The sequence below is a fragment of the Sander lucioperca genome, chromosome 7 (assembly GCF_008315115.2).
Source record: "Sander lucioperca isolate FBNREF2018 chromosome 7, SLUC_FBN_1.2, whole genome shotgun sequence".
NCBI classification, from domain to species: domain Eukaryota; kingdom Metazoa; phylum Chordata; class Actinopteri; order Perciformes; family Percidae; genus Sander; species Sander lucioperca.
In genome coordinates, this window is record NC_050179.1 from 33,275,661 (window position 1) to 33,301,441 (window position 25,781).

General features: G+C 45.1%; 1 protein-coding gene across 3 annotated transcripts in view; it reads left to right on the forward strand.

The window, feature by feature from the left end:
• LOC116036256 (metabotropic glutamate receptor 8-like) overlaps nucleotides 1–25,781 on the forward strand; it is a 162,970-nt gene that overhangs the window by 96,088 nt on the left and 41,101 nt on the right. For all 3 annotated transcript variants that reach the window (XM_031279733.2, XM_031279730.2, XM_031279731.2), the window contains exon 7: nucleotides 19,658–19,858. In XM_031279733.2, the coding sequence (XP_031135593.1) occupies nucleotides 19,658–19,858 (201 nt within the window). The remainder of the gene's footprint in view (nucleotides 1–19,657; nucleotides 19,859–25,781) is intronic.

Sequence of the window (25,781 nt, forward strand, 5' to 3'; positions counted from 1 at the left end):
CTTCTCTACTTCATCTTTCCTCCCTTTCCTTCTCTACCACCTTTTTTTCTCTCTACCTTCTCCGTCCTGCTTCTACATCCTCCTTTACCCCCTCCTTTCCTTCGCCACTTCCTACCCTAGAGGAAACTAGTTCTGTTACACAGCAGCAAAAACGTCTCTATCTCCGTCTTCTCTCGACTGTCAATAACTCCTCGTTCCCTCTGTGTCTGTCTTTCTTTCTCCCTCTCCTTCTCCTTCCCTTCCCTTCTTTCTTCTTTGCATCTCTATCTCCTCTGTTCCCTCTCTAAGTCCCTATTTCCTTTTTTAACCTCCACCTTCCTGATTCTATCTCCTTCTCAAACAGGAAGTAAACGTACACAGTGTGGGGAGCTTCTGCTCTTCATAAGTAAGAAAGTTGAAGTCACACATGTCAAACGGCACAAAACAGATTAAAACAAACTGTAATGAGGACATTATTGATGCAATAACTAGTTTCTAATGTTTATCAGATCCTTTAAAGTGCTCATATTATGCTCATTTTCAGGTTCATAATTGTATTTAGAGGTTATATCAGAATAGGTTTACATGGTTTAATTTTCAAAAAACACCATATTGTTGTTGTACTGCACATTGCTGCAGCTCCTCTTTTCACCCTGTGTGTTGAGCTCTCTCTTTTAGCTACAGAGTGAGACCTCTCACTTCTGTTCCATCTTTGTTGGGAGTCGCACATGCGCAGTAGCTAGGTAAGGACTACTAGCCAGTCAGAAGCAGAGTATGAGGTAGGGCTGCAGGATTATGGCCAACATGATAATCACGATTTTTTTGATCAATATATTGATCGCGATTAATTATCACGATTAGTTGTTGATTTTAACCAAAACTAATTGTATTGTCACATAGGCTAATTATAACTGCTTTCACATCCATATTGTGCTACATTCCTCCTTTGTTGTTTGTTGTCGTAAGGACTACTAGCCAGTCAGAATCAGAGTATGAGGGCGTGCCCTGACAGTACCTAGGTAAGGACTACTAGCCAGTCAGAAGCAGTGTATGAGGGCATGCCATGCTAGCAGCTAGGTGAGTATTATAACTTGTGTTCCAAAGTGACCAAGTTTGTCTCTGAAGTAAAGGCTGGACTACAATAGAGCTGTTTGGAGCAGTTTGTGAACAGTGTTTTCTGTTGGAGATGGTAAGTCCCTTTGGGGGGGACTTTGGGCTTTTTCACTTTGTAAACCTATAACGTGCACAAAAAGATATATAACACAATAAAGGAAAGGGAAAAAGGCAAAAAGCATAATATGAGCACTTTAAATAACAGTTTTTTTTAAACTAAAAAACATGCCAGTAAAAATAAAAGTTATGAATGTGGCATCATCTTGATTCCTAGATACCACACTAGCAACCAGAATTTGAAGAAAAGGTTGTCTTCTCTTGTACCCGCTCTATATATTCACTCACTTGATTTTAAATTTGTGCAGAGCCTGAGAGAGCGTTGGTGTGTTATTCAGGGTTAACAGGGTCTCTTGTCTCTTTGGGCCGCTCCGACACTCGACCTCTCCTTCGTTTATATTCATGAGGTGGATTTCTGCCAGGCGCCAACTGCCAATTAACACACTGGATAATCATTTTTGGGGCTCGAGCTTTAGAACCCCGCGACTCTGACATCCTACGGCCGGTAATTAATCCAGAATGCAATCACGCTGAGTGTAACGATGAATATGAAAAAGCGTTTGTAATCATCATGAGATACAGGAGGTTAGTCGTGAGTGTCAGAGGAGAGCTGCGAGTTGAACAATGATCAGCTGGCCACACATGAACATAAACTAGTTTGCTTTGGCCATTGGGTTGGTGTCCTCTGTATGTATGAGCCGGTCTATAAGATGCGTTTAGACCGACTTCTAACCTGCGTCAAGAAATGCAGAGTCAGGACGCCAAAGCAGAGGACTCCGGCACAAAACACTCAGGGTTATGGAGGCAACGCGAGGCAGCTTTATCCAGTCCCTCCAGAAAAACGTGATTATGCGATCGCATAATTCAATGCATAATCAGCCAAAGTCCGCATATTTATGCGGGCGCATTTTCGTTGCAAAAAAGTCACATATATCTTAGCAGAAAGTTGAAAAATGTTGCGTCTATTTCACACAAGAGCAGCCATTTTCCCCTGTTGCCATGGGAACGTTATGAAGTGACGTTATGAAGTGACGTTATGAAGTGACGTTATGAAGTGACGTAATTACGCGACGTGAACATCATCGAAAAGCTGCAAACCCCGCGATGAAGCCATGATGAAACCGCAGTTTTTGCAAGTTTCATTGCATAAAATTGCATAAATATCCCGCATATTCCATCGCATTTTTTAAGAAAACGTGCCGCATAATCAAGGATTTTTGCCTGCAACAATCACAAAAAAAAACTCCATTTTTTCATTTTTCTGGAAGGATTATTTGTATAGCACATTTCAGCAACAAGGCAATTCAAAGTGCTTTACATAATACATAAGCCAGGCAAAAGATTTTTTCTTTCTGCAGCCGACTGAATATTTTTGAATCCAGATGGGCAGATGAGTCCTTGAGTTATTTCGGCGTTCACCAAACTTCTTTTTTTTTTTTTTTTTGTTGTTGTTTTTTTTAAAGATTATTTTTTGGGGCTTTTCTGCCTTTAATGGACAGGGCAGTGAGAAAGGGGAGAGAGAGGGGGAAGACATGCAGGAAATCATCACAGGTCGGACTCGAACCCTGGACCTCTGTGTCGAGGCATAAACCTCTCAGTATATGTGCGCCTGCTCTACCCATTGAACCAACCCGGCCACCCTCTTGGGTTTTTAAAGAAGAATATATGCCTAACTTGTAATGCAGAGGTCTTCAACAGGGGGTTCGGGACCCTAGGGGGTCCTCAGATTTACTGCAGGGGGGCCTCCAAATTATTTTTTTAATTTAAAATGTCTTGACATGAATCCAACATATTAATCGCAAATACAAATCAGCCTATTTGGGGGGGGGGACACATTAATGATGGGCTTACTGGCCTATAGGTGAGGTAGTCACTAAGGTAGCCAACCACAGATACAGTTCATCCTAAGGATTCACTGTGCCACATGTATGTTTAACATTAAACCATGATTTATAAAATCATGCCAACAGTTCTTAATTTAATAGCTTAGTATTATGCACTAAAAATGTATGTAAAAAGCCTTTAGACCGCCCTACACGTTATTGTAGGCCCAGTTTTATATGCAACTTCATTTTATACAATAGCCTATATGTAGTAGGGGGTCCTTGCTCCGTCTCTCTTTCACTTAAGGGGTCCTTGGCTTAAAAAACATTTTAATGAGAAAAGAGAATGAGAAAGTGTATAAAGTCAGGTTCAGGAGAACAGACCTTAGCTGCTGTGAATCTTGTGGTTTCTACTTCTTTTCTACTTCTCACCTTGCTTAAAGTCATCACGGATTCAGGCCTCAACTGAAAGCGGATGTAAATTAGAAGCTGTTGAATCACCAACTGTATGTTTTCCTCCTTTGCTTCCTTCCGACTTTCACTCTGAGGAGGATGACCAACAGCAACACGCCGGCTTTTTAATTTCAAAAGGAAGAGGGCATCAGACAGCATGATAAAAAAAGTTATAAAGTAGAGCTGTGTGATTGGTTGTTGGAGCTCTGAAAGTTGTCTCTACTCAGGTCAGTTTTGTACACCTATAAAAAAAGGTTTTTACCTTTGAACAAAAATGTTCTTCCTCTACTGTAACCTTGTTTAAAGGCATCACGGATTCAGGGCTCAACGTAAAGCAGATGTAAATTCAAAGCTGTTATAACTGGAACTGAATTCTTCTCTCGGATCACGTCCAGCTCTCGCCTGCTGAGTCTCTGAGTGCTGACTGCAGAGACCCTGCGGCAGGATGTAATTCTCCCTTTATTTGTAGAACAGGGGGGCCGGTGAGGGCCAAATCCTTTACAAACATGTCCGACACACCAAACAGGATTTGTGGAAGGTGTTAGGTAAATACAGGTGTGCGGAGTACTGTAGAAACAGCAGAAAAAAACGGCGTCAGCGATCCGAGAATAGCTGTCAGGCCATCCCAGCTGCTGATAGTGCTGTGAGTCTTTACCTGGGCTCAGTGGACGGCTGCTGGCAGGACGCAGCTCTCCACTGATTGTGTTAGAGGCTCCAGATCTGCAGCCGAGTCATCACACAAACAGCCGAGTCAGCAGGTCAGCGTCCACCTGTGTGTGTGTGTGTGTGTGTGTGTGTGTGTGCGCATGCATGTGTTTGTGTGTGTGTGTGTGTTTGTGTGTGTATGTGTTTGTGTGCGCATGCATGTGTGTGTGTGTGTGTGTGTGTGTGTGTGTGTGTGTGTGTGCACGCATGCATGGGTGTTTGTGTGTGCATTTGTGTGTGTGTGTGTGTGTGTGTGTGTGTGTGTGTGTGTGTGTGTCGTTGCAGCTGTTGTTCAGAGCTGTAAAGGGCGGTGTAAGCTCAGCAGTCTTTACCTAAAGTAAACCAAGAAATATCACAGTCTAAAAATACTCCATTACAAAGTAAAAGTCTGGAATAAAAATACTACTGAAGTAAAAGCACCCTACAGAGTATGGGCAAAATATACTTAAAGTACTCATGCAGAATGGCTTCTTTCAAAGTGTTATATTATTATAGAATATTATTTTATTCCATTTTTATCACCAACGAATATAATACCTATCTGTGAAACAAGTCCCTCAAACCCTACGGCGATATGGGCCGTTTCTTCCTGCCCTCCAAGGCTGCGTTCACAGACTGCACGAGCGTTTTCCTTCCTCATATCTAAACCAGAGAACGTCGGTCGGGGCTTTGAACGTAACAGTCGCGGTTTAAAACATGCCGTATACGTTGTGAAACACTCACAGTTTGGTTATGTTCAGGCACAAAAACTACTTTTCTGAAGTTTAGAAAAAGATCGTGGTTTGGGTTAAAATCAGACGTTACTTTTAACTTCCGGTTACGCATGTGACGCTGAATGTGAAGCGACTCCGTTTGTTCCGTTGCTTCGGTAAAGTAAAAAAAAATCTTGCCGTTTACTTTTAGTTTTTAGTAAACAAACCCCCGGTCTCCTGGGAAAAGTTTGTTTGACCCATCCACACCCCCCAACCTGCCTCCTTACGAGGACACTGTCTTGGCGCTCCTATACTTTGTCACCTTAGTTCCTTCTTTTCTGCGCTCATAATTAATATGGCCACTAGAGGACGCCGCCACTGGAAACCTAAAGATGAATGAATTGCTGCTTGAACAAATGACCTATGGGAGAATTTTTCAGGGGAGGACAGTCTCTTGTGAAAGCCAAATGACATAATATTAGGCCCTGAATGAAACATGGTCCCAAAGTTTAAATGTTTGTATAAATGTTGGGACATAAGTGGAGCATCTGCTTCCATCTACCCAGCAGAGAAGATGGAGAAACAGCGTCTCACCGGCTGACATGAGATTAGAGCGCGTTCAGTACGATTCCTCCAGACGGCTCGGGAGAAGACGCGCGCTCTTTGAATGTGTTTCAATTAGGATAATTAAATAACCGCGAGACAAGATGACCTGAGGTCTGAGGGCGACGTTCTATCACCCCTCATCTCAGGGTTAATGTCGACGCTGCGCCATCCAGCCACCGCACACTCTCAGCCGCCGCCGCCGCCATCACCTCTGAGCACCTCATTTCCTGCCAGATTAAGTGTGTTGCTTTTAAAACGCAATCCAATACAGTAATTATACCCAACCATTAGAAAATCAATTTTTTTCTTCCTCCCTCTCATCCGTCTTTTACATGTCAATGTAACGATCCCCTCCTCACAATTGAACTATAAAACATCCCCATAATTAACCTTTAATTCACCTCTTAAATCACAGTGTTTGGTAGCTCCTGATCTCTTGATTTGCAGTAGATGTGAAGGGTATGGGCCTTCATTTATTGGCTGCAAACAGGAGGCATTTGAAGCTGTGGTGGAGAGGAGGTCTCTGAACAAACTGTTAGTTTAGCTTATTTGCACAAAGTAAAAACAAGCAATAATTCAATTCAATTTTAGTTATCGTATCAAATCATAACATAACAAGAGTGATCTCAAGACACTTTACAGATAGAGTAGGTCTAGACCACACACTATAATTTACAAAGACCCAATAATTCCAGTAATTCCCCCAAGAGCAAGCATTTAGTGCGACAGTGGCGAGGAAAACATTCCTATTAGGGAGAAACCTGGGACAGATCCAGGCTCTTGGTAGGCGGTGTCTGACGGTGTTGGTTGGGGGTGTGATGAACAGTGTCAATAGTAGTCACAATAAAGATAATGGAACTATGACTAGAAATAGTAGTTGTAGTAGTTTATGGCGTAGAAGGGCACTGCAGGGCATGGCAGGACGTAGCAGGGCGTAGCAGGACGTAGCAGGGCATAGCAGGACGTAGCAGGGCACTGCAGAGCATAGCAGGGCGTAGCAGGATGTAGCAGGGCACTGCAGAGCGTAGCAGGACGTAGCAGGGCACTGCAGAGCGTAGCAGGACGTAGCAGGGCGTAGCAGGACGTAGCAGGACGTAGCAGGGCACTGCAGAGCGTAGCAGGATTTAGCAGGACTTAGCAGGATTTAGCAGGGCGTAGCAGGACGTAGCAGGGCACTGCAGAGCGTAGCAGGATTTAGCAGGGCGTAGCAGGGCGTAGCAGGGCGTAGCAGGACGTAGCAGGGCGTAGCAGGACGTAGCAGGGCATAGCAGGGCACAGAGCAGGACCACGGCGACAGCTGCAACCATGATCTAGGTCTACCCTAAGCCAAGGAAAATAGAGGTAAACATATACACGATGTGAAGCTATATCAGGTAAATATACACAGTTAAAGCAAGAATAAAAAACAAGGCAAGAAAAAAAGACAAGGCCACCAAACGAACAATCCTTTGAGTCAGGCTAAAAATACGATCAAAATTTTTTTTAACTGTGACCTGAAGGCTGGCAGGGAAGTTAATGTTTTTAGTGACATATTCAATCAAGTGCAAAACTTTGGGTTCAAAATAAAGGGGGGGGGGAGGTTGAGATCCCCCACTATTTTTGGGATCTCTATTTTTGAGCAAAATAGAAATTTTGAACAACACTTAATTTTTCTGCATTCTGGTGAATTGTTCTGCAACAATTTGTGCCTTTTCTGCATCAAGTTATGGTGCAAATGTCTTTATTTATGTAAAGGAAATTATTAATTAGATTTTGGTTACAAAACTGTTGCAGAAAAGGCACAAATTGTTGCAGAAAAAATCAGCATGCAGGAAATGAAGTGTTTGCTGTTCAAAATTTCTATTTTGCTCAAAAATGGAGATCTCAACCCCTCAATGACAATACTGCACTGTAGTGCAACTTGCACAATCATTGGTTTTACTTACATCTATAAATACTATTTAAGTAGGTTGTACATTTTTATTTGCCACGTGTATATACCTTTGTACACTCTTTCCTTTGTATTTTTTATTTTTATTTTTAGAATAGTAGTTCTTGTATTTTATCCTATTTATTATTTCTTGTATGTTCTGTATGTCTGCTGAGTGTCTTATATTTTGCTGCTGTAGCACTGAAATTTCGATCAATAAAGTCTAATGTAATCTAATATAAACATTATTTGAGATATCCCTTTAATGATTAGTTTAAAGTGTTATTAAGGATGTGATTCTGGTTCATATTAGAGCTCTGAAATAGTTTTAGCTGCAACATAAGGATATTGTAGCTAAATCCTGTCTGAAGGTCGAGATCTGAACCTTTGTGGCTCCGAACGTCCCTGGTCTCTGCAGCCTCCGGCCGTCTGTCAGTCTTTCATTGATTCTGATCTATAATTAGTGTTGGGTTTGTTTGTGTGGGAGCAGCAGCCGCTGCCGATGACGACAGAGAAGCTTGTTTGGATAATGGAGACACGTGTGCCGTTTGAACACCGGATTCAGGTGTTGAGATTCTGACAGCGTGTCGCTGCGTGACATGCTACAGCGCTGAAGCAGAAACAAAATCCTTTTGTTTATTCTCATATTTCATCCTGACCGACTGAAAGTTGACTCGCGTTATCGCCCATAGACTTTCCCTTTTAGCTTTTAGTTCTTCGTTTTAATTTCCTTCTTTTCTGTGATGGTCCTGCCCCAGTATCAGCCATACCTACAACAGATAACTTCTAAAATAACATTAAAATACAATTAGGCCTATAAAAAGAAATCTCCTGCAAACTTTTACCTGGATGGATACGCTAACACAGGCTTTCCGGTGTTACAAAGAAATCTGTGACCCATCAGAATGTGTTACTGTAGAGCCGTCTACCTGCCACAAATCATTCTGTGACTTCGCAAAAATCAGACCTGGGCAGATGCCTTACTAAAAACTATATAAAAATAGCGTTCTTTTCACTGTTAGTCTCATTTGCTGTTACAGGGCATTTAAGACCATTGTATGAAAAATGACAGAGCTTCATAAACATTACACAGTTACATATAGTCACTTTAAAGATCCAAATATGATTTCCTGTAGGACAAACTTTTAATTTTGTACAGTTAAAAAACAATAGCTAAGTCGTCAGAACATTGTTTGTTTGTTTGTGTTGGCTTTAACCTCTTTTATTTGCACTTTAACTTTTCCCACCGCAGCAGGAATGGAGTTGTGGAGGATATAGAGTTTCTTTTATTCAGCAGAAACCTTGTTTTCCACTCCGAGGATCAGTTCTTCCACCCGGAGACTCCACAAACACCGTCTCACTGGAGAACGTGAATATGTTATTCGGTTCTTCTGCTTTGTTGAACGGTGTGTTTGCCGAGTTAAGAGTCTCATTGTTTCCTCACCTTTCTTACAACACTGTTCCTTCCCTTTGTATTCCTCTGTGTTGCAGGTTCCTTTGAAAAACACTTGAGTGGCTGAGAAAGCCAGATTTGCATTTGAACACGTCTTTGTGTTTTCTTGTGTATGTTTTTTTTTTCTCTTCCTCTTAACTTTGTGCCGCAGCTTGTTTGGTTTGAAAAGTCCGCAGATGAAAAAGTGATGTCGACAGAGGCCGGATGTCTTTCTTGCATCTGTGAAAGTAGCAATGATATCTGCAGGAGAAACGCTGCCTCCATATCAGAGATCGGGCAGCTGTTAAGTGTTGAGCAGCACTCAGAAACGTTTTTGCAAAAGTGTGTGTTGTTTTGGTCGACACTTTGAAAATGAGAGAGTGGCTGTAGCTTAGTTTTTAGCCTTTTTTCAGTGATGACTTTACCATGAAGGTCTCAGACGTGGAGCTGTAGCAAAGAGCTGCTGGTTTTAAAACAAGCCTATTTCATCTGACCTTTAACCCGTGAAAACTACGGGCCCTATTTTAATGATCTAAGCGCACAGCGTAAAGCGCCTGGCGCAGGTGCGTTTAGGGCATGTTCAAATCCACTTTTGCTAGTTTGACGGCGGAGAAAAGGGTCCGTGCGCCGGGCGCATGGTTCAAAAGGGTTGTACTTAGTGTCTTCATTAATCATAGGTGTGTTTTGGGCGTAACATGCAATAAACCAATCAGAGATCATCTCCCATTCCCTTTAAAAGCCAGGCGCATTTGGACCTTGGAGCATTGCTGTTATGATGGAGGATTTGGACCGTAATATTTTTATTTGTAATCTTTTGCATGTTTGTGTGCTGCTGCGCTTCCCTGTGTGTGCACCAAGTATAGTGTGTGCACGCTGTGCGTTAAAATAACAATGAAATGCTGCGCTATTGACTTTAGACCAGGTTTTTGTCCTCATAAATCCACCGGAGTTTAGAACACCAACACAAAGAAAGTGGAAGGTAACAGACAACCAGCCTAAATGAGTGAAATCCAGCGGAATGTCCCGCGGCAACGGAGCAAAATGATTAACCTAATCTATATCGCCGACTTTCCAATTCGGGTATTGTTCAGGTGCCGCTGGAAATTCCGCCGGATGTCCCTCATTTTCGGCCAGATGTCCGTTACTTTCCACTTCCTTTGTGTTGTAATTCTAACCTCCGGTGGATTTGTGAGGACTATGGTTAACTGCTCCTCAGATCTCTGCAGGGTAAATCCAGACAGCTAGCTAGACTATCTGTCCAATCTGAGTTTTCTACTGATATTTTCTTTCAACTAAGACAAAGAAATCTGTGCGTGTCTTTTGCGATATATCGCAGACTTACGCCATGTCTTTAATGCGCCAGTTGATATCACGATGAAGATTAAAAAAACGATATATTGTGCAGCCCTAACTGCTACTACTACTTCTACTACTACTACTACTACTACTACTACTACTACATATCAAGCTCATCAGTCTACATGAGAGGGATTTTTATCACAGTCTTGACTTGAGACTTGTCTCTGGACTTACCTATCTTTACTTTGGGTTTTGCTAAGCACTTAGGGGCTTAACTATCTTGACTTCTTGGTCTTGACTCGGGACTTGTTAGTCTTTTATTTGTTTTTATTAATGAATTAAAGACGCAGATGTTTCATGTTACTTGGTGTTAATGGTTCAGTCAGAAATCTAAAATGTTCAAAAAAGACAATGTTGTGCACATCCATGTAGTTGCTGGTGCAGGACAAAAAAGTGAATGTTCAAAGAAGGTGAAGTCCGCACAACAGCTTAATGCTCTGCAAATAAGGCACACAAAGTTTCGGCCAGCAATTTGGTCTTCCTCAGGTGTGAAATCTAAAATGTCACAGACAAGATAAATGTTGTGCTGGTGAATATTTGTCTGTTCAGATGATTTATGTCACGCGGTTTCATTTTTCCATGTGATGTGCTGTTTGTTCTTTTTTATGCAAATCACTTTCTAAACATAAAGATAAGCGGAAAATGCAATTTAACATAAAGTCAAGAATAATCTTCATGGACGCGGAATGAATTCATAAATACTTGAGTTGCTCTCAGACGCGTCTGTCATGTTTTATGACTCAATCAGAATCAGTAGGGAAAACTCATTATTACTTATAATTACTATATATATATATATATATATATATATATATATAATATATGTGTGTGTGTGTGTGTGTGTATATATGTATATATATGTGTGTGTGTATATGTATGTATATGTGTGTGGTTATATGTATATATATATATATATATATATATATATATATGTGTGTGTGTGTATATATATATATGTGTGTGTGTGTGTGTGTATGTCTTATGTATATATATATATATATATATATATGTATGTATATATTTTATTTTTTTATGCATACACATTATTACTCCGACAGACGTTACTGACAAACAACAGAAATAAAAAAAACTCCATTAATGTAAATATATTCAGCCGTGTGAGACGCCACAGCTGGGCTGGTTTCCCCTGAACTCATCCCATCACTGATAATCTCTGTAATTAGTTTGCCGTTTATCTAATTTCTAAATCTAATTGAAACAGACGGGTGCCTGCGAGAGAGAGACGTGAAAACAGAAACACGTCAAGAAGGAATTACATTTACCCTCTAAATGATGTGTAATTGAAATGTCAGCAGCCATGATGAAGCTGTCTGTCACCTCAGTCAGTGTTGGTGTTTCTCCATCCTCATCATCATCATCATAGACATTCAGGTTGCCACATGGCTGAACACGCTGCTCCCTTCCCACTTTCTCTTAGCAATCATGTTTATTCATGAAGCATCTGAGGCTGATGGATAATTCATAGGATTTTTGTTTAAGTTAGTAGGGTCTTTAGAGTGAGAAGCTGTTAAATTACATGTCTTTTGTGCAAATAAAGCAGCTGTAGAAAACAGTTTCTACAAAATGTTTCCTTTTCATATCTCCAAGGCACAAAGGAGGACTGCAATATGTCAGGCTCCACAGAAATAATTTATTTCTCTTTTACATAAAGGCCGCATTTTGATCTACAAGATCTTCCTCAGGCTAGTGTGAAAGAGAAAAACAGGCATTTCTTGTAGAGGCAGCAATCAGCTCAAATCACTATCAACCTGCTGGTTTGCAAACAGCAGGGGAAAAAAAACAGAACATGATGATAACAGTACAATACAGGATACAATGTTAATATGACAGAACCTAAAACAACGTATTCTCAGGAACGGGTTCGCATGATATCGTATGAAAACGTATGGACAACAATTCGTATGATATCCTACGAAATTACGATGAGCGCCGGACAGACACAGGAAGACCGGTCACATGACAGTTAAGTTTAGCCGTCTTTAAAGTTAAATTTAGCCGAGAAAAGGTGACTGTGAGCCGGGTACAGAGCACCGTGAGGTCCTAGTCGTTTCAGTGTCCGTTTCAAGTTTAGCTGGAAAAAAAGCTGATTGTAATGTGATGACGACAATTAAGTTTAGGCACCAAAAGAACTAGTTACGGTTAGATGGTGCATTGTCTATATCAACGAAGTTTCATTTCTGGGATTGTTCAGGCCGCCGGAAATTCCACCACATTCTGCTTTCTTTGTGTTGCAATTTTAAACTCCGGTGGATTTCTGAGGACTATGGTTAGCTGCTCCTCAGATCTCTGCAGGGTAAATCCAGACAGCTAGCTAGACTATCTATCCAGTCAGAGTTTTCTGTTGCACGACTAAAACAACTTTTGAATGTACACCCAAAACTAGTTCCTTCCCGAGGCACCATCATTGAGTTTGGCACCCAAGACAATTGTGATTGGTTTAAAGAAATGCAGATAAACCAGAGCACGTTTTTTTCCAATCCCGGAATGCTGTGTGGACTAGCCAGACCCTCCTCTGCAGCGCTGTGGACGAAGATATGGCTATGCGAGACTAGCGGAGAAAGAGTGACTGTGAGCTGGGTACAGAGCACCATGAGGCCCAGGGTCATTTAAGCGGTGGTTGCAAGTTTAGCCGACAAAAACTGATTGTAATGCGATGACGACAGTTAAGTTTAGGCACCAAAATGACTAGTTAAGATTAGACGGCTAATGAGAACAGCCTGACAGCAACCACCTCCTTCTTGTATCCCGCAACCACAGGCCACCCCTGACCTCTTCTCTAGCACCACCCTCAGAACAACTATGGAATTAACTTAATATTTATAATCACAACAAGCGAATCATATTCTTTTTTTGGGCACTTTTGTCTGGAGCTTCCCTTGAATTGGGATAGTCTTGGATGGGTTTGTTGTTAGTCTTGACATTGGACTCGTCTTGTTCTTGATCAAGCTGTTCTCATGAACCATTCGTACATATCGCTACAAAAGGTAATGCACTGTAATTTGTATGTATTCCACGTATTTATTGCTGGATGCACCACATTGACTGCTGCTGTATAAAAGCGCTCAGGTCCTCGTAGGGAGGAGGTCGGGCGGATGGGTGGGTCATAAAACACAGGGCTTTCAAGCTGGAGAGCAGAATTCATGTCCTGGTAGAAGTACTTAATGGGACCGGTGTTTTAATCCAAACCACAATCTTTTTTCTAATCTTAACTTTTCGCTTTTGTGCCTAAACTGAACTGTTGTCGCTGCAGGACAGTCACTTTTTGTCGGCAAAACTCAACTGCAACAGCCTCTGAAATGACGGTCCCCTGTCGTTTGTCGTTACGTAATCAGCTGGCGGTCTGTCAAGACACGATGCTAGTCCCCTACACGATGTGAGTCGCGCATGTGCAGAACGGCCGCCATCTTTGACAGCTAGCTACAGCAACACCACTTGGATGAAGTGCGAAAACTAAATACTTTCACTCAGGAAATGCGTGTTTGTTCCTCGGGAGTGTTTTAATCCAAACTATGATCGTTTTTTCTAAACTTAACTTGCCGTTTCAGTGCCTAACCTTAACTGTTGTGGCCGAATGACGCTGACTTTTTCTGGCCTAAACTCATATGCCACAGCCCCCGAAAGGACCGTTGTCTGGCGGTGCCTTTACCGGTCTCACAGTCACCTATTGGTGGCTGAACACAACTACCAACTGACGCTTATACGACGGAGCTCTGTAACCGGCGTCGCGGAGCTCTGTAGCAGCTTAACACAACTACCAACTACCAAATAATATATATTTATGCCTATATTTATATATATTTCGCGTTTTGTATCGCGTCGGTCGATAACTATGGTTTGTCCAAGTGGGGTTAGCCGTAGCTAGCTGTCAAAGATGGCGGCCGTTCTGCACATGCGCAACTCACATCGTGTAGGCACTTACATCACATGGCCGCCTAATTTCGTAGGATATCATACGAATTGTTATGCATACGTTTTCATACGATATAATACGAACCCGTTCATGAGAATGCGTTGTCTTGATTACTCAATCCGTACTCTAAACAAGTCAGATGAGATTTAAATCTAAACATGAGTTTAAGATGCACTGATCACCTGTTTTCACAGAGAAGCTTCTTTACCAGGGCCACGTTCAACCCCGACAAAACGTAGCAACAGGTGCGTTGAACACCCTGTGGTGTGCTTTTTTTACCACGAGTTTACAGACACGTCTCTGCTAATTGGGTATCACCTGTGACACAACCAATAAACGAGAGACACACCCACCAAAGCAGAGAAAACATAACTCAAAGCCCGCTGCACACCGTTTCACACCGTTACGAGGAAACATGTCGTTCAACACAAAAACCGTAGCAAAACGGTGCACACCGTTTTCAGATTGAACGAGCCCCAGATGTCCCGGGAAAACCTCTCTGACTCAGAGACACGCTGAGCAGCTTGTAAATTCAAAGTGCTGCATTCAGGCACCATCTGAATTTCCAGGATCAAACATGTGTAGTCTTTAAAAATTGAGGATACTCATCATCTGCAGGGAGCAGCGATCATCTGCTGCGCGGCCGTACATCTCCTCTCTGCTTCGGCTGCTTGACATCTTTGGCTCTTCGTTCGCCGGTCGAGGCTCATTTATTACCTCCGTACAGACGTGTAATCAGTCTTTACTGCCGGAGCAAATGTCTCCCCTCAGACAGATCCCCCCCGTTTGCCAGCCTGCTATTAAAATTAAATTGGATTTCATTTCTAAGCTCCTATTAATTCAGAGAAGTCTTGTCTTGTGATGGAGGGTCCAGTCCAGCAGTTAGTTTCCTCCTCCTTTCTTTCGCTTCCCTCTGTGCTTTCCGGCCAGCGGATTGTTCGCAGAGTGCCGCGGCTCTAATAATGCTAATTACTCAGTGAACATTTTTGAAGGACTTTACTGAGTTTTCAAATAAAAGAAGACGATGTCTTCTCCACTCGGTCTCTTAATCACGGTTAATGAGAGGGAGCCAAATGTATTTTTTTTATGTTAATGGGTTAGTTTTATAGGAAATGTGTCTCATTTTACATTCCCATAATCCTTTGTGAGTTACTTTATGCCTGGCGGCAAGGACAAACTCTGAAACATTTGGTTTAAGCGCTCAGAAAGAGCACAGATGGAAATGAGTAAAGTTTGTACACAAGCAGCGCTGTTCTCTCTGCTTTACCTTCTCAATTGTTAATACTTTCTGCCATATTTTACCTTATTATAAACAGAGTTTAAAGATAATTAATTAGTCTGTTGGTACTACTGTTCAGATTGTCATGAGTGATGGGTGATAGTGATTGTCACATAGGCGGATGAATCCCACAGAGGAATATTGTCTTGTCTGCTGATGGAAGGAAAAATAAAAAATGATAACTATGTTCGACTTTTGTATTTTGTAACTGTGATAGACATCTAATACAAATATCAAGAAACATCTTATAATTATGAAAGACTGAACATTTCCAATATCCATTTTCTTTTCTTTTTTTATTTTGAAATCCTTCGTCCTTATCTCATAATTAGGAGAAAGTTATCTCATTGTTACAAGATCTCATAATAACATAATGACACGTTTATCCGTTTCAATAAATCAAGCTATTGTTTTTATCTTTGTTCACTGGGAAACACATTCTCATCCCAACGTCGTCACATACTGCTTTTTCATTTGCGTCACTTGTCAATGCACTTCGTAGCCCTGCGAGTTAACCTGTGATGCTCCATAAGGATGCTGTTAGTCTCTGCGGACGAGGGTCTGGCTAGTCCACACAGCATTCTGGGATAGGAGAAAAACGTCCATCCATCCATCCATCTTCTTCCGCTTATCCGGTAACGGGTCGCGGGGGTAGCAGCTCCAGCAGGGGACCCCAAACTTCCCTTTCCCGAGCCACATTAACCAGCTCCGACTGGGGGATCCCGAGGCGTTCCCAGGCCAGGTTGGAGATATAATCCCTCCACCTAGTCCTGGGTCTTCCCCGAGGCCTCCTCCCAGCTGGACGTGCCTGGAAAACCTCCCTAGGGAGGCGCCCAGGGGGCATCCTTACCAGATGCCCGAACCACCTCAACTGGCTCCTTTCGACGCGAAGGAGCAGCGGCTCTACTCCGAGCTCCTCACGGATGACTGAGCTTCTCACCCTATCTCTAAGGGAGACGCCAGCCACCCTCCTGAGGAAACCCATTTCGGCCGCTTGTACCCTGGATCTCGTTCTTTCGGTCATGACCCAGCCTTCATGACCATAGGTGAGGGTAGGAACGAAAACTGACCGGTAGATTGAGAGCTTTGCCTTCTGGCTCAGCTCTCTTTTCGTCACAACGGTGCGATAAATTGAGTGTAATACCGCACCCGCTGCGCCGATTCTCCGACCAATCTCCCGCTCCATTGTTCCCTCACTCGCGAACAAGACTCCAAGGTACTTGAACTCCTTCACTTGGGGTAAAGACTCATTCCCTACCTGGAGAAGGCACTCCATCGGTTTCCTGCTGAGAACCATGGCCTCAGATTTAGAGGTGCTGATCCTCATCCCAGCCGCTTCACACTCGGCTGCGAACCGATCCAGTGAGTGCTGAAGGTCACAGGCTGACGATGCCATCAGGACCACATCATCTGCAAAAAGCAGCGATGAGATCCCCAGCTCACCAAACTGCAACCCCTCTCCACCCTGACTACGCCTCGATATCCTGTCCATAAATACTACAAACAGGATTGGTGACAAAGCGCAGCCCTGGCGGAGGCCAACTCTCACCTGAAACGAGTCCGACTTACTGCCGAGAACCCGGACACAGCTCTCGCTTTGGTCGTACAGAGATTGGATGGCCCTGAGAAGGGACCCCCTCACCCCATACTCCCGCAGCACCTCCCACAGTGTCTCCCGGGGGACCCGGTCATACGCCTTCTCCAGATCCACAAAGCACATGTAGACCGGTTGGGCATACTCCCAGGCTCCCTCCAGGATCCTTGCGAGAGTAAAGATCTGGTCCGTTGTTCCACGACCAGGACGGAATCCGCATTGTTCCTCTTCAACCTGAGGTTCGACTATCGACCGAACCCTCCTTTCCAGCACCTTGGAGTAGACTTTACCGGGGAGGCTGAGAAGTGTGATACCCCTGTAATTGGCACACACCCTCTGGTCCCCCTTTTTGAAAAGGGGAACCACCACCCCGGTCTGCCACTCCTTAGGCACCGTCCCCGACTTCCACGCAATGTTGAAGAGGCGTGTCAACCAAGACAACCCCTCCACACCCAGAGCTTTAAGCATTTCTGGACGGATCTCATCAATCCCTGGGGCTTTGCCACTGTGGAGTTGTTTAACTACCTCAGCAACTTCCACCAGGGAAATTGACGACAATCCCCCATCATCCTCCAGCTCTGCCTCTACCATAGAGGGCGTATTAGTTGGATTTAGGAGTTCCTCAAAGTGCTCCTTCCACCGCCCTATTACCTCCTCAGTTGAGGTCAGCAGCGTCCCATCCTTACTGTACACAGCTTGGATGGTTCCCCGCTTCCCCCTCCTGAGGTGGCGAACGGTTTTCCAGAAGCACCTTGGTGCCGACCGAAAGTCCTTCTCCATGTCTTCTCCGAACTTCTCCCACACCCGCTGCTTTGCCCTTCGGTACCTTGCAACTGCCTCCGGAGTCCCCTGGGATAACATATCCCAGAAAGACTCCTTCTTCAGTCGGACGGCTTCCCTGACCACCGGTGTCCACCACGGTGTTCGTGGGTTGCCGCCCCTTGAGGCACCTAAGACCCTAAGACCACAGCTCCCCGCCACAGCTTCAGCAATGGAAACTTTGAACATTGTCCACTCGGGTTCAATGCCCCCAGCCTCCACAGGGATGCACTAAAAGCTCCGCCGGAGGTGTGAGTTGAAAGTCTGTCGGACAGGGGCCTCCTCCAGACGTTCGCAGTTCACCCGCACTACCCGTTTGGGTTTACCAGGTCTGTCCAGAGTCTTCCCCCACCCTCTGACCCAACTCACCACCAGATGGTGATCAGTTGACAGCTCTGCCCCTCTCTTCACCCAAGTGTCCAAAACATACGGCCTCAGATCAGATGAAACGATTATAAAATCGATCATTGACCTTTGGCCTAGGGTGCTCTGGTACCAAGTACACTTATGAGCATCCCTATGTTCGAACATGGTGTTCGTTATAGACAATCCATGACTAGCACAGAAGTCCAACAACAAACAACCACTCTGGTTTAGATCAGGGAGGCCGTTCCTCCCAATCACGCCTCTCCATGTGTCTCCATCATTGCCCATGTGCGCGTTGAAGTCCCCCAGCAGAACTATGGAGTCCCCTACTGGAGCCCCATACAGGACTCCATTCAAGGTCTCCAAGAAGGCCGAATACTCCGAGCTCTTGTTTGGTGCATACGCACAAACAACAGTCAGAGTTTTCCCCCCCACAACCCGCAGGCGTAGGGAGGCGACCCTCTCGTCCACCGGGGTAAACTCCAACGTAGCGGCGCTCAGCCGGGGGCTTGTGAGTATCCCCACACCCGCCCGGCGCCTCACACCCTGGGCAACTCCGGAGAAGAAAAGAGTCCAACCCCTATCCAGGAGTATGGTTCCAGAACCGAGACTGTGCGTAGAGGTAAGCCCCACCAGATCCAACTGGTAGCGCTCCACCTCCCGCACAAGTTCCGGTTCCTTCCCCCACAGAGAGGTGACGTTCCACGTCCCCAGAGCCAGCGTCTGCTGCCCGGGTCTGGTCCGTCGAGGCCCCTGACCTTCACTGCCACCCATGTGGCAGCGCACCCGACCCCAGCGGTTCCTCCCACAGGTGGTGGGCCCATGGGTTGGGAGAAAAACGTGCTCTGGTTTATTGGCATTTCTTTAAACCAATCACAATCGTCTTGGGTGGGGCTAAGCAAAGTACTCAATTACGGGGCCTCTGCAAAATGGCCTCGGGATGGAACTTGTTTTGGTGGGATATGTGTACGTTCAAAGGTTGTTTTAGTCATGCAACAGAAAACTGCAAAATGCAAAAGAATTGGACAGATAGTCTAGCTAGCTGTCTGGATTTACCCTGCAGAGATCTGAGGAGCAGTTAACCATAGTCCTCATAAATCCACCGGAGTTTAGAACGCCAACACAAAGAAAGCGGTAGGTACCGAATATCAGGCCTAAATGAGTGAAATCCAGCGGAAACCAAAATCCAAAACGGAACTTTAATTAATTAATCTAAAAACTGACCCTTTGTTTTTGTGTAAAGATCTTACAGATGTTATCTTCATCTGCAGATGGAGTCGCCCAGGAATCATTGAATTGCAAATGTTCAAATTCCCATTTTTTCTGATTACTTTAAATACTTCTCATCCATGTTGGCGTTAAAGTGGAGATTGAAATTGAATTCTTGACTTTGGAATTATCAGTTGACAAATCAATCTCACCACAAAATCCAATCAATAGCTGTTGTGGAGCTTTTGATTGTATCTCATGACCATCCATGGAGTGTTTGTTATTTGTTTGATCATTTCAGTGATTGGTCCCCTGTCTGTTTCTGTTCCAGGGTTGGAGAAAGTCGGCCGTGACTCCACCTACGAGCAGGAGGGCAAGGTTCAGTTTGTGATGGACGCCGTGTATGCCATGGCCCACGCTCTGCACCACATGCACCGCGAGCTGTGCACCGGATACCCAGGCCTCTGCCCGCGCATGGCCAACATCGATGGCAAGGAGCTGCTGGCCCACATCCGCGCCGTCGGCTTCAACGGTAAGAGCTGTTAATCAGCATCAGCATCATCATTCGCCCTCACATTTGAGTGTTTTTTATTTTATTAAAGAGTAACTTTGTTTCTTTTCAATCTGGACCCTACTTTCCTATGTTTTTGTGTCTAAGTGACTGATGGGAACAACAATCTTTGAAATTGGTCCAGTATTAAACAAGACTGCTGCTGTCGGCAGTCAGCGAAACACGCTACAATGTAAGTTATTGGGCAATTGTGCACCTTCAATTACGTTCACAAAAGTGCTCGTTTTGCCATTGACAGGCTCAGATTAATATTCTAAGTATCTGACAACATTATGGAAAGGATTCCTACAGAAGTCAACCTTTTTTTTAACCCTGTTAAAGAGTAAGATCCTTTTTGTAAACATTGAAACATCCACAAAACTGCTATCGTTAAACCCACCAGACTCCATGTAAATAAAAAGTTATTTTTTCATCGTAAAAAATACACTTCCTTCAAAAACAGACACAAAATAAAACAATGAAAACCCATTGTGGTTCGTCTTTCCACTTTTCCAACAATCTCCACTCTGGTTTGGTTGAAATAAACAAATAGTTTTCATGTGAAAATATGTTGGCTCTATACATGCTAAAAGTAATGTTTAAATGGAGTCTGGTGAATTTAACGATAGCAATCTCTGAGCACTTTCTGTAAAATTTCTATAAAAAGGTCTATCTCTGTAGGGATCCTTTCCATAATGTTGTCAGACACTTGTATTAACAATCTGAGCCTGTCAGTAGCAAAAAAAGCACTTTTAGTGGACGGAAATTGACGATGCACATTTGCCTTATATGATTACGTTGCAGCCCGGTGAGCAGAGGCCAATCACAGCGTTCTTGCTTGGACCAATTTCAAAGATTGTTGTTCCCATCAGCACACACACACACACACACACACACACACACACACACACACACACACATACAAATATAGGAAAATAGGGTCCAGGTTGAAAAAAACTGAAATTACCCTTTAACATTTGTTATAATGCGACTGTTTGGCTAGAGCTCTTTTTAAAGTAAAAATTAAACACAACAGACTTCATACACTCACAAAGTCGTCAAACGTGAACACTGTAGGTGCTACTTGAAATCCATCCATCCATCCATCTTCGTCCGCTTATCCGGTCTCGGGTCGCGGGGGTAGCAGCTCCAGCAGGGGACCCCAAACTTCCCTTTCCCGAGCCACATTAACCAGCTCCGACTGGGGGATCCCAAGGCGTTCCCAGGCCAGGTTGGAGATATAATCCCTCCACCTAGTCTTGGGTCTTCCCCGAGGCCTCCTCCCAGCTGGACGTGCCTGGAACACCTCCCTAGGGAGGCGCCCAGGGGGCATCCTTACCAGATGCCCGAACCACCTCAACTGGCTCCTTTCGACGCGAAGGAGCAGCGGCTCTACTCCGAGCTCCTCACGGATGACTGAGCTTCTCAACCTATCTCTAAGGGAGACACCAGCCACCCTCCTGAGGAAACCCATTTCGGCCGCTTGTACCCTGGATCTCGTTCTTTCGGTCATGACCCAACCTTCATGACCATAGGTGAGGGTAGGAACGAAAACTGACCGGTAGATCGAGAGCTTTGCCTTCTGGCTCAGCTCTCTTTTCGTCACAACGATGCGATAAATTGAATGTAATACCGCACCCGCTGCGCCGATTCTCCGACCAATCTCCCGCTCCATTGTTCCCTCACTCGCGAACAAGACTCCAAGGTACTTGAACTCCTTCACTTGGGGTAAGGACTCATTCCCTACCTGGAGAAGGCACTCCATCGGTTTCCTGCTGAGAACCATGGCCTCCGATTTAGAGGTGCTGATCCTCATCCCAGCCGCTTCACACTCGGCTGCAAACCGATCCAGTGAGTGCTGAAGGTCACAGGCCGATGATGCCATCAGGACCACATCATCTGCAAAAAGCAGCGATGAGATCCCCAGCCCACCGAACTGCAACCCCTCTCCACCCCGACTACGCCTCGATATCCTATCCATAAATACTACAAACAGGATTGGTGACAAAGCGCAGCCCTGGCGGAGGCCAACTCTCACCTGAAATGAGTCCGACTTACTGCCGAGAACCCGGACACAGCTCTCGCTTTGGTTGTACAGAGATTGGATGGCCCTGAGAAGGGACCCCCTCACCCCATACTCCTGCAGCACCTCCCACAGTATCTCCCGGGGGACCCGGTCATAGGCCTTCTCCAGATCCACAAAGCACATGTAGACCGGTTGGGCATACTCCCAGGCTCCCTCCAGGATCCTTGCGAGAGTAAAGATCTGGTCCGTTGTTCCACGACCAGGACGGAATCCGCATTGTTCCTCTTCAACCTGAGGTTCGACTATCGACTGAACCCTCCTTTCCAGCACCTTGGAGAAGACTTTACCAGGGAGGCTGAGAAGTGTGATACCCCTATAATTGGCACACACCCTCTGGTCCCCCTTTTTGAAAAGGGGAACCACCACCCCGGTCTGCCACTCCTTAGGCACGTCCCAGACTTCCACGCAATGTTGAAGAGGCGTGTCAACCAAGACAACCCCTCCACACCCAGAGCTTTAAGCATTTCTGGACGGATCTCATCAATCCCTGGGGCTTTGCCACTGTGGAGTTGTTTAACTACCTCAGCAACTTCCACCAGGGAAATTGACGACAATCCCCCATCATCCTCCAGCTCTGCCTCTACCATAGAGGGCGTATTAGTCGGATTTAGGAGTTCCTCAAAGTGCTCCTTCCACCGCCCTATTACCTCCTCAGTTGAGGTCAACAGCGTCCCATCCTTACTGTACACAGCTTGGATGGTTCCCCGCTTCCCCCTCCTGAGGTGGCGAACGGTTTTCCAGAAGCATCTTGGTGCCGACCGAAAGTCCTTCTCCATGTCTTCTCCGAACCTATCCCACACCCGCTGCTTTGCCTCTTTCACGGCAGAGGCTGCAGCCCTTCGGGCCCTTCGGTACCTTGCCACTGCCTCCGGAGTCCTCTGGGATAACATATCCCGGAAAGACTCCTTCTTCAGTCGGACGGCTTCCCTGACCACCGGTGTCCACCACGGTGTTCGTGGGTTACCGCCCCTTGAGGCACCTAAGACCACAGCTCCTCGCCGCAGCTTCAGCAATGGAAACTTTGAACATTGTCCACTCGGGTTCAATGCCCCCAGCCTCCACAGGGATGCACGAAAAGCTCCACCGGAGGTGTGAGTTGAAAGTCTGTCGGACAGGGGCCTCCTCCAGACGTTCCCAATTTACCCGCACTACCCGTTTGGGCTTACCAGGTCTGTCCAGAGTCTTCCCCCACCCCCTGACCCAACTCACCACCAGATAGTGATCGGTTGACAGCTCTGCCCCTCTCTTCACCCGAGTGTCCAAAACATATGGCCTCAGATCAGATGAAACGATTATAAAATCGATCATTGACCTTTGGCCTAGGGTGCTCTGGTACCAAGTACACTTATGAGCATCCCTATGTTCGAACATGGTGTTCGTTATAGACAATCCATGACTAGCACAGAAGTCCAACAACAAACAACCACTCTGGTTTAGATCAGGGAGGCCGTTCCTCCCAATCACGCCTCTCCATGTGTCTCCATCATTGCCCACGTGCGCGTTGAAGTCCCCCAGCAGAACTATGGAGTCCCCCACTGGAGCCCCATATAGGACTCCACTCAAGGTCTCCAAGAAGGCCGAATACTCCGAACTCTTGTTTGGTGCATATGCACAAACAACAGTCAGAGTTTTCCCCCCCACAACCCGCAGGCGTAGGGAGGCGACCCTCTCGTCCACCGGGGTAAACTCCAACGTAGCGGCGCTCAGCCGGGGCTTGTGAGTATCCCCACACCGCCCGGCGCCTCACACCCTGGGCAACTCCGGAGAAGAAAAGAGTCCAACCCCTATCCAGGAGTATGGTTCCAGAACCGGGACTGTGCGTAGAGGTAAGCCCCACCAGATCTAACCGGTAGCGCTCCACCTCCCGCACCAGTTCCGGCTCCTTCCCCCACAGAGAGGTGACATTCCACGTCCCCAGAGCCAGCGTCTGCTGCCCGGGTCTGGTCCGTCGAGGCCCCTGACCTTCACTGCCACCCATGTGGCAGCGCACCCGACCCCAGCGGACCCATGGGATGGAGAGATGGATGCCACGTAGCTTTTTCGGGCTGTGCCCGGCCGGGCTCCGTGGCAAACCCGGCCACCAGACGCTCGCTGACGAGCCCTCCATTTGGGCCTGGCTCCAGACGGGGGCCCCGGGCTTCCTCCGGGCAGGGTCACTCCATCTCTTCCTTGGTCACTCATAGGGTTTTTGAACCATTCTTTGTCTGGCCCCTCACCTGAGACCACTTTGCCTTGGGAGACCCTACCAGGAGCACAAAGCTCCAGACAACACAGCCCTCAGGTTCATAGGGACACACAAACCTCTCCACCACGATAAGGTGATGGTTCCAGGAGAGGAAACTTGAAATGTTTATAGGAATTCAACTATTCCTGTTCATGTTAGTATTATGCACATTTTTTAAACCTGTGTAAAATGCAACACAGCCGCACCTCTTCCTGATTGGAAATCTGTCCACTCAGGCCAGTTTAAAACCTGCTAATTAACTTCAACTCCATCATCAATCTCTGCCAATATTCACTCCTTCTCCCTTTCTATTCAAGCCAGTACGAAGGACAAATTAAAGATTGTGTTACCCTGTTTCGGTGAGATGTCCTGACGGGTCAATAGAACCACTGATGCACTGTGTTTGGATATGGATCACCATGTTCTGTACAATCTACCAGACCACACACTACAGCATCAATCTCACACATGGTTTACATTCTGTAATTGCTCTGATCAATATCTGTTTATTAGCCACATCAGAATCATCACATTCTTTTTCTGGGCTGTCTGCGCCGCAGTTTTGCTGGATGATGTGACCATTTAGTCTTTATATTCACAACATGTGCACACAAGGGAAATCAAGGCTATTTGTGAAAGGCTATTTTCACAAATGAAAAATATCTACAGAGATAATAAAAAGCAAGAACCACCAAAATAAATGTGGAGCTGCCCAGACGCCAACAGATCCCACTGTTTGTACAAGACAGCTTCTTCAACTGCTCTCAGTGAAGTTGAGAACATTTTAATGCCGTAAGTCTGTATGACTTGTGATGGAGCCATTTGGTTGGCTGTGAGTTTTTTAACAATCACCGCCTCAACAGCCAACACCTCTATGTCGTTTTCTGTTAACGTTTAAACAAGTTCTCTGGGGAGAATCAAGCATTTCCACACTTCTGACAACCATTTCTTCTTCTTCACAATGTCGTGCACATGTGGTTATGTGAGCTGAGAGTCATATTCTGATTTTATTTTGATCAGCCAGGAACGAGGAGGCGATTGACTGGAGTCATGAAGTTTCTCTGATGTGATGTGTTTTACGTTGACGCATGATACGGGTGGGGAACTAAAATCGATTCACGTAGGCCTATGCATCGCATTTGTATGCATACATTTTTTTACCAATGAAAAATATTTTCTGTATATACGGTACCGCTGACTACATCATATCCGTTTCCAGCAATCAGATCCAAAGCAGAAAATCCATTCTTCTTAGAAAACAATTAGTTTTTAGAAATGTCTCATGATATATTGTCTCTAGAAGTGTATCATTCGACTTTTTGTTAAAGAAGGAAAAGAAAATTGCAATACTCAATACTATCAAATGGCAATAAATGAAAATGGCAATACAAATCGATTTGGTACCCATGTATCGTGAAAGAATCTAATTGGGACAAGCATTTTGTCCCAGCCCTACTGACTATATATTGCGTCTCAAACCATCTCCTGAACTAGTTGAACAATCTTATTGTATTTATTTACACTTTGCTTCTTTGAGCTCAGTATAATTCCATAAAATAGCTAACCAATCCGCCCCAAGATGCTTAAAGTGACGA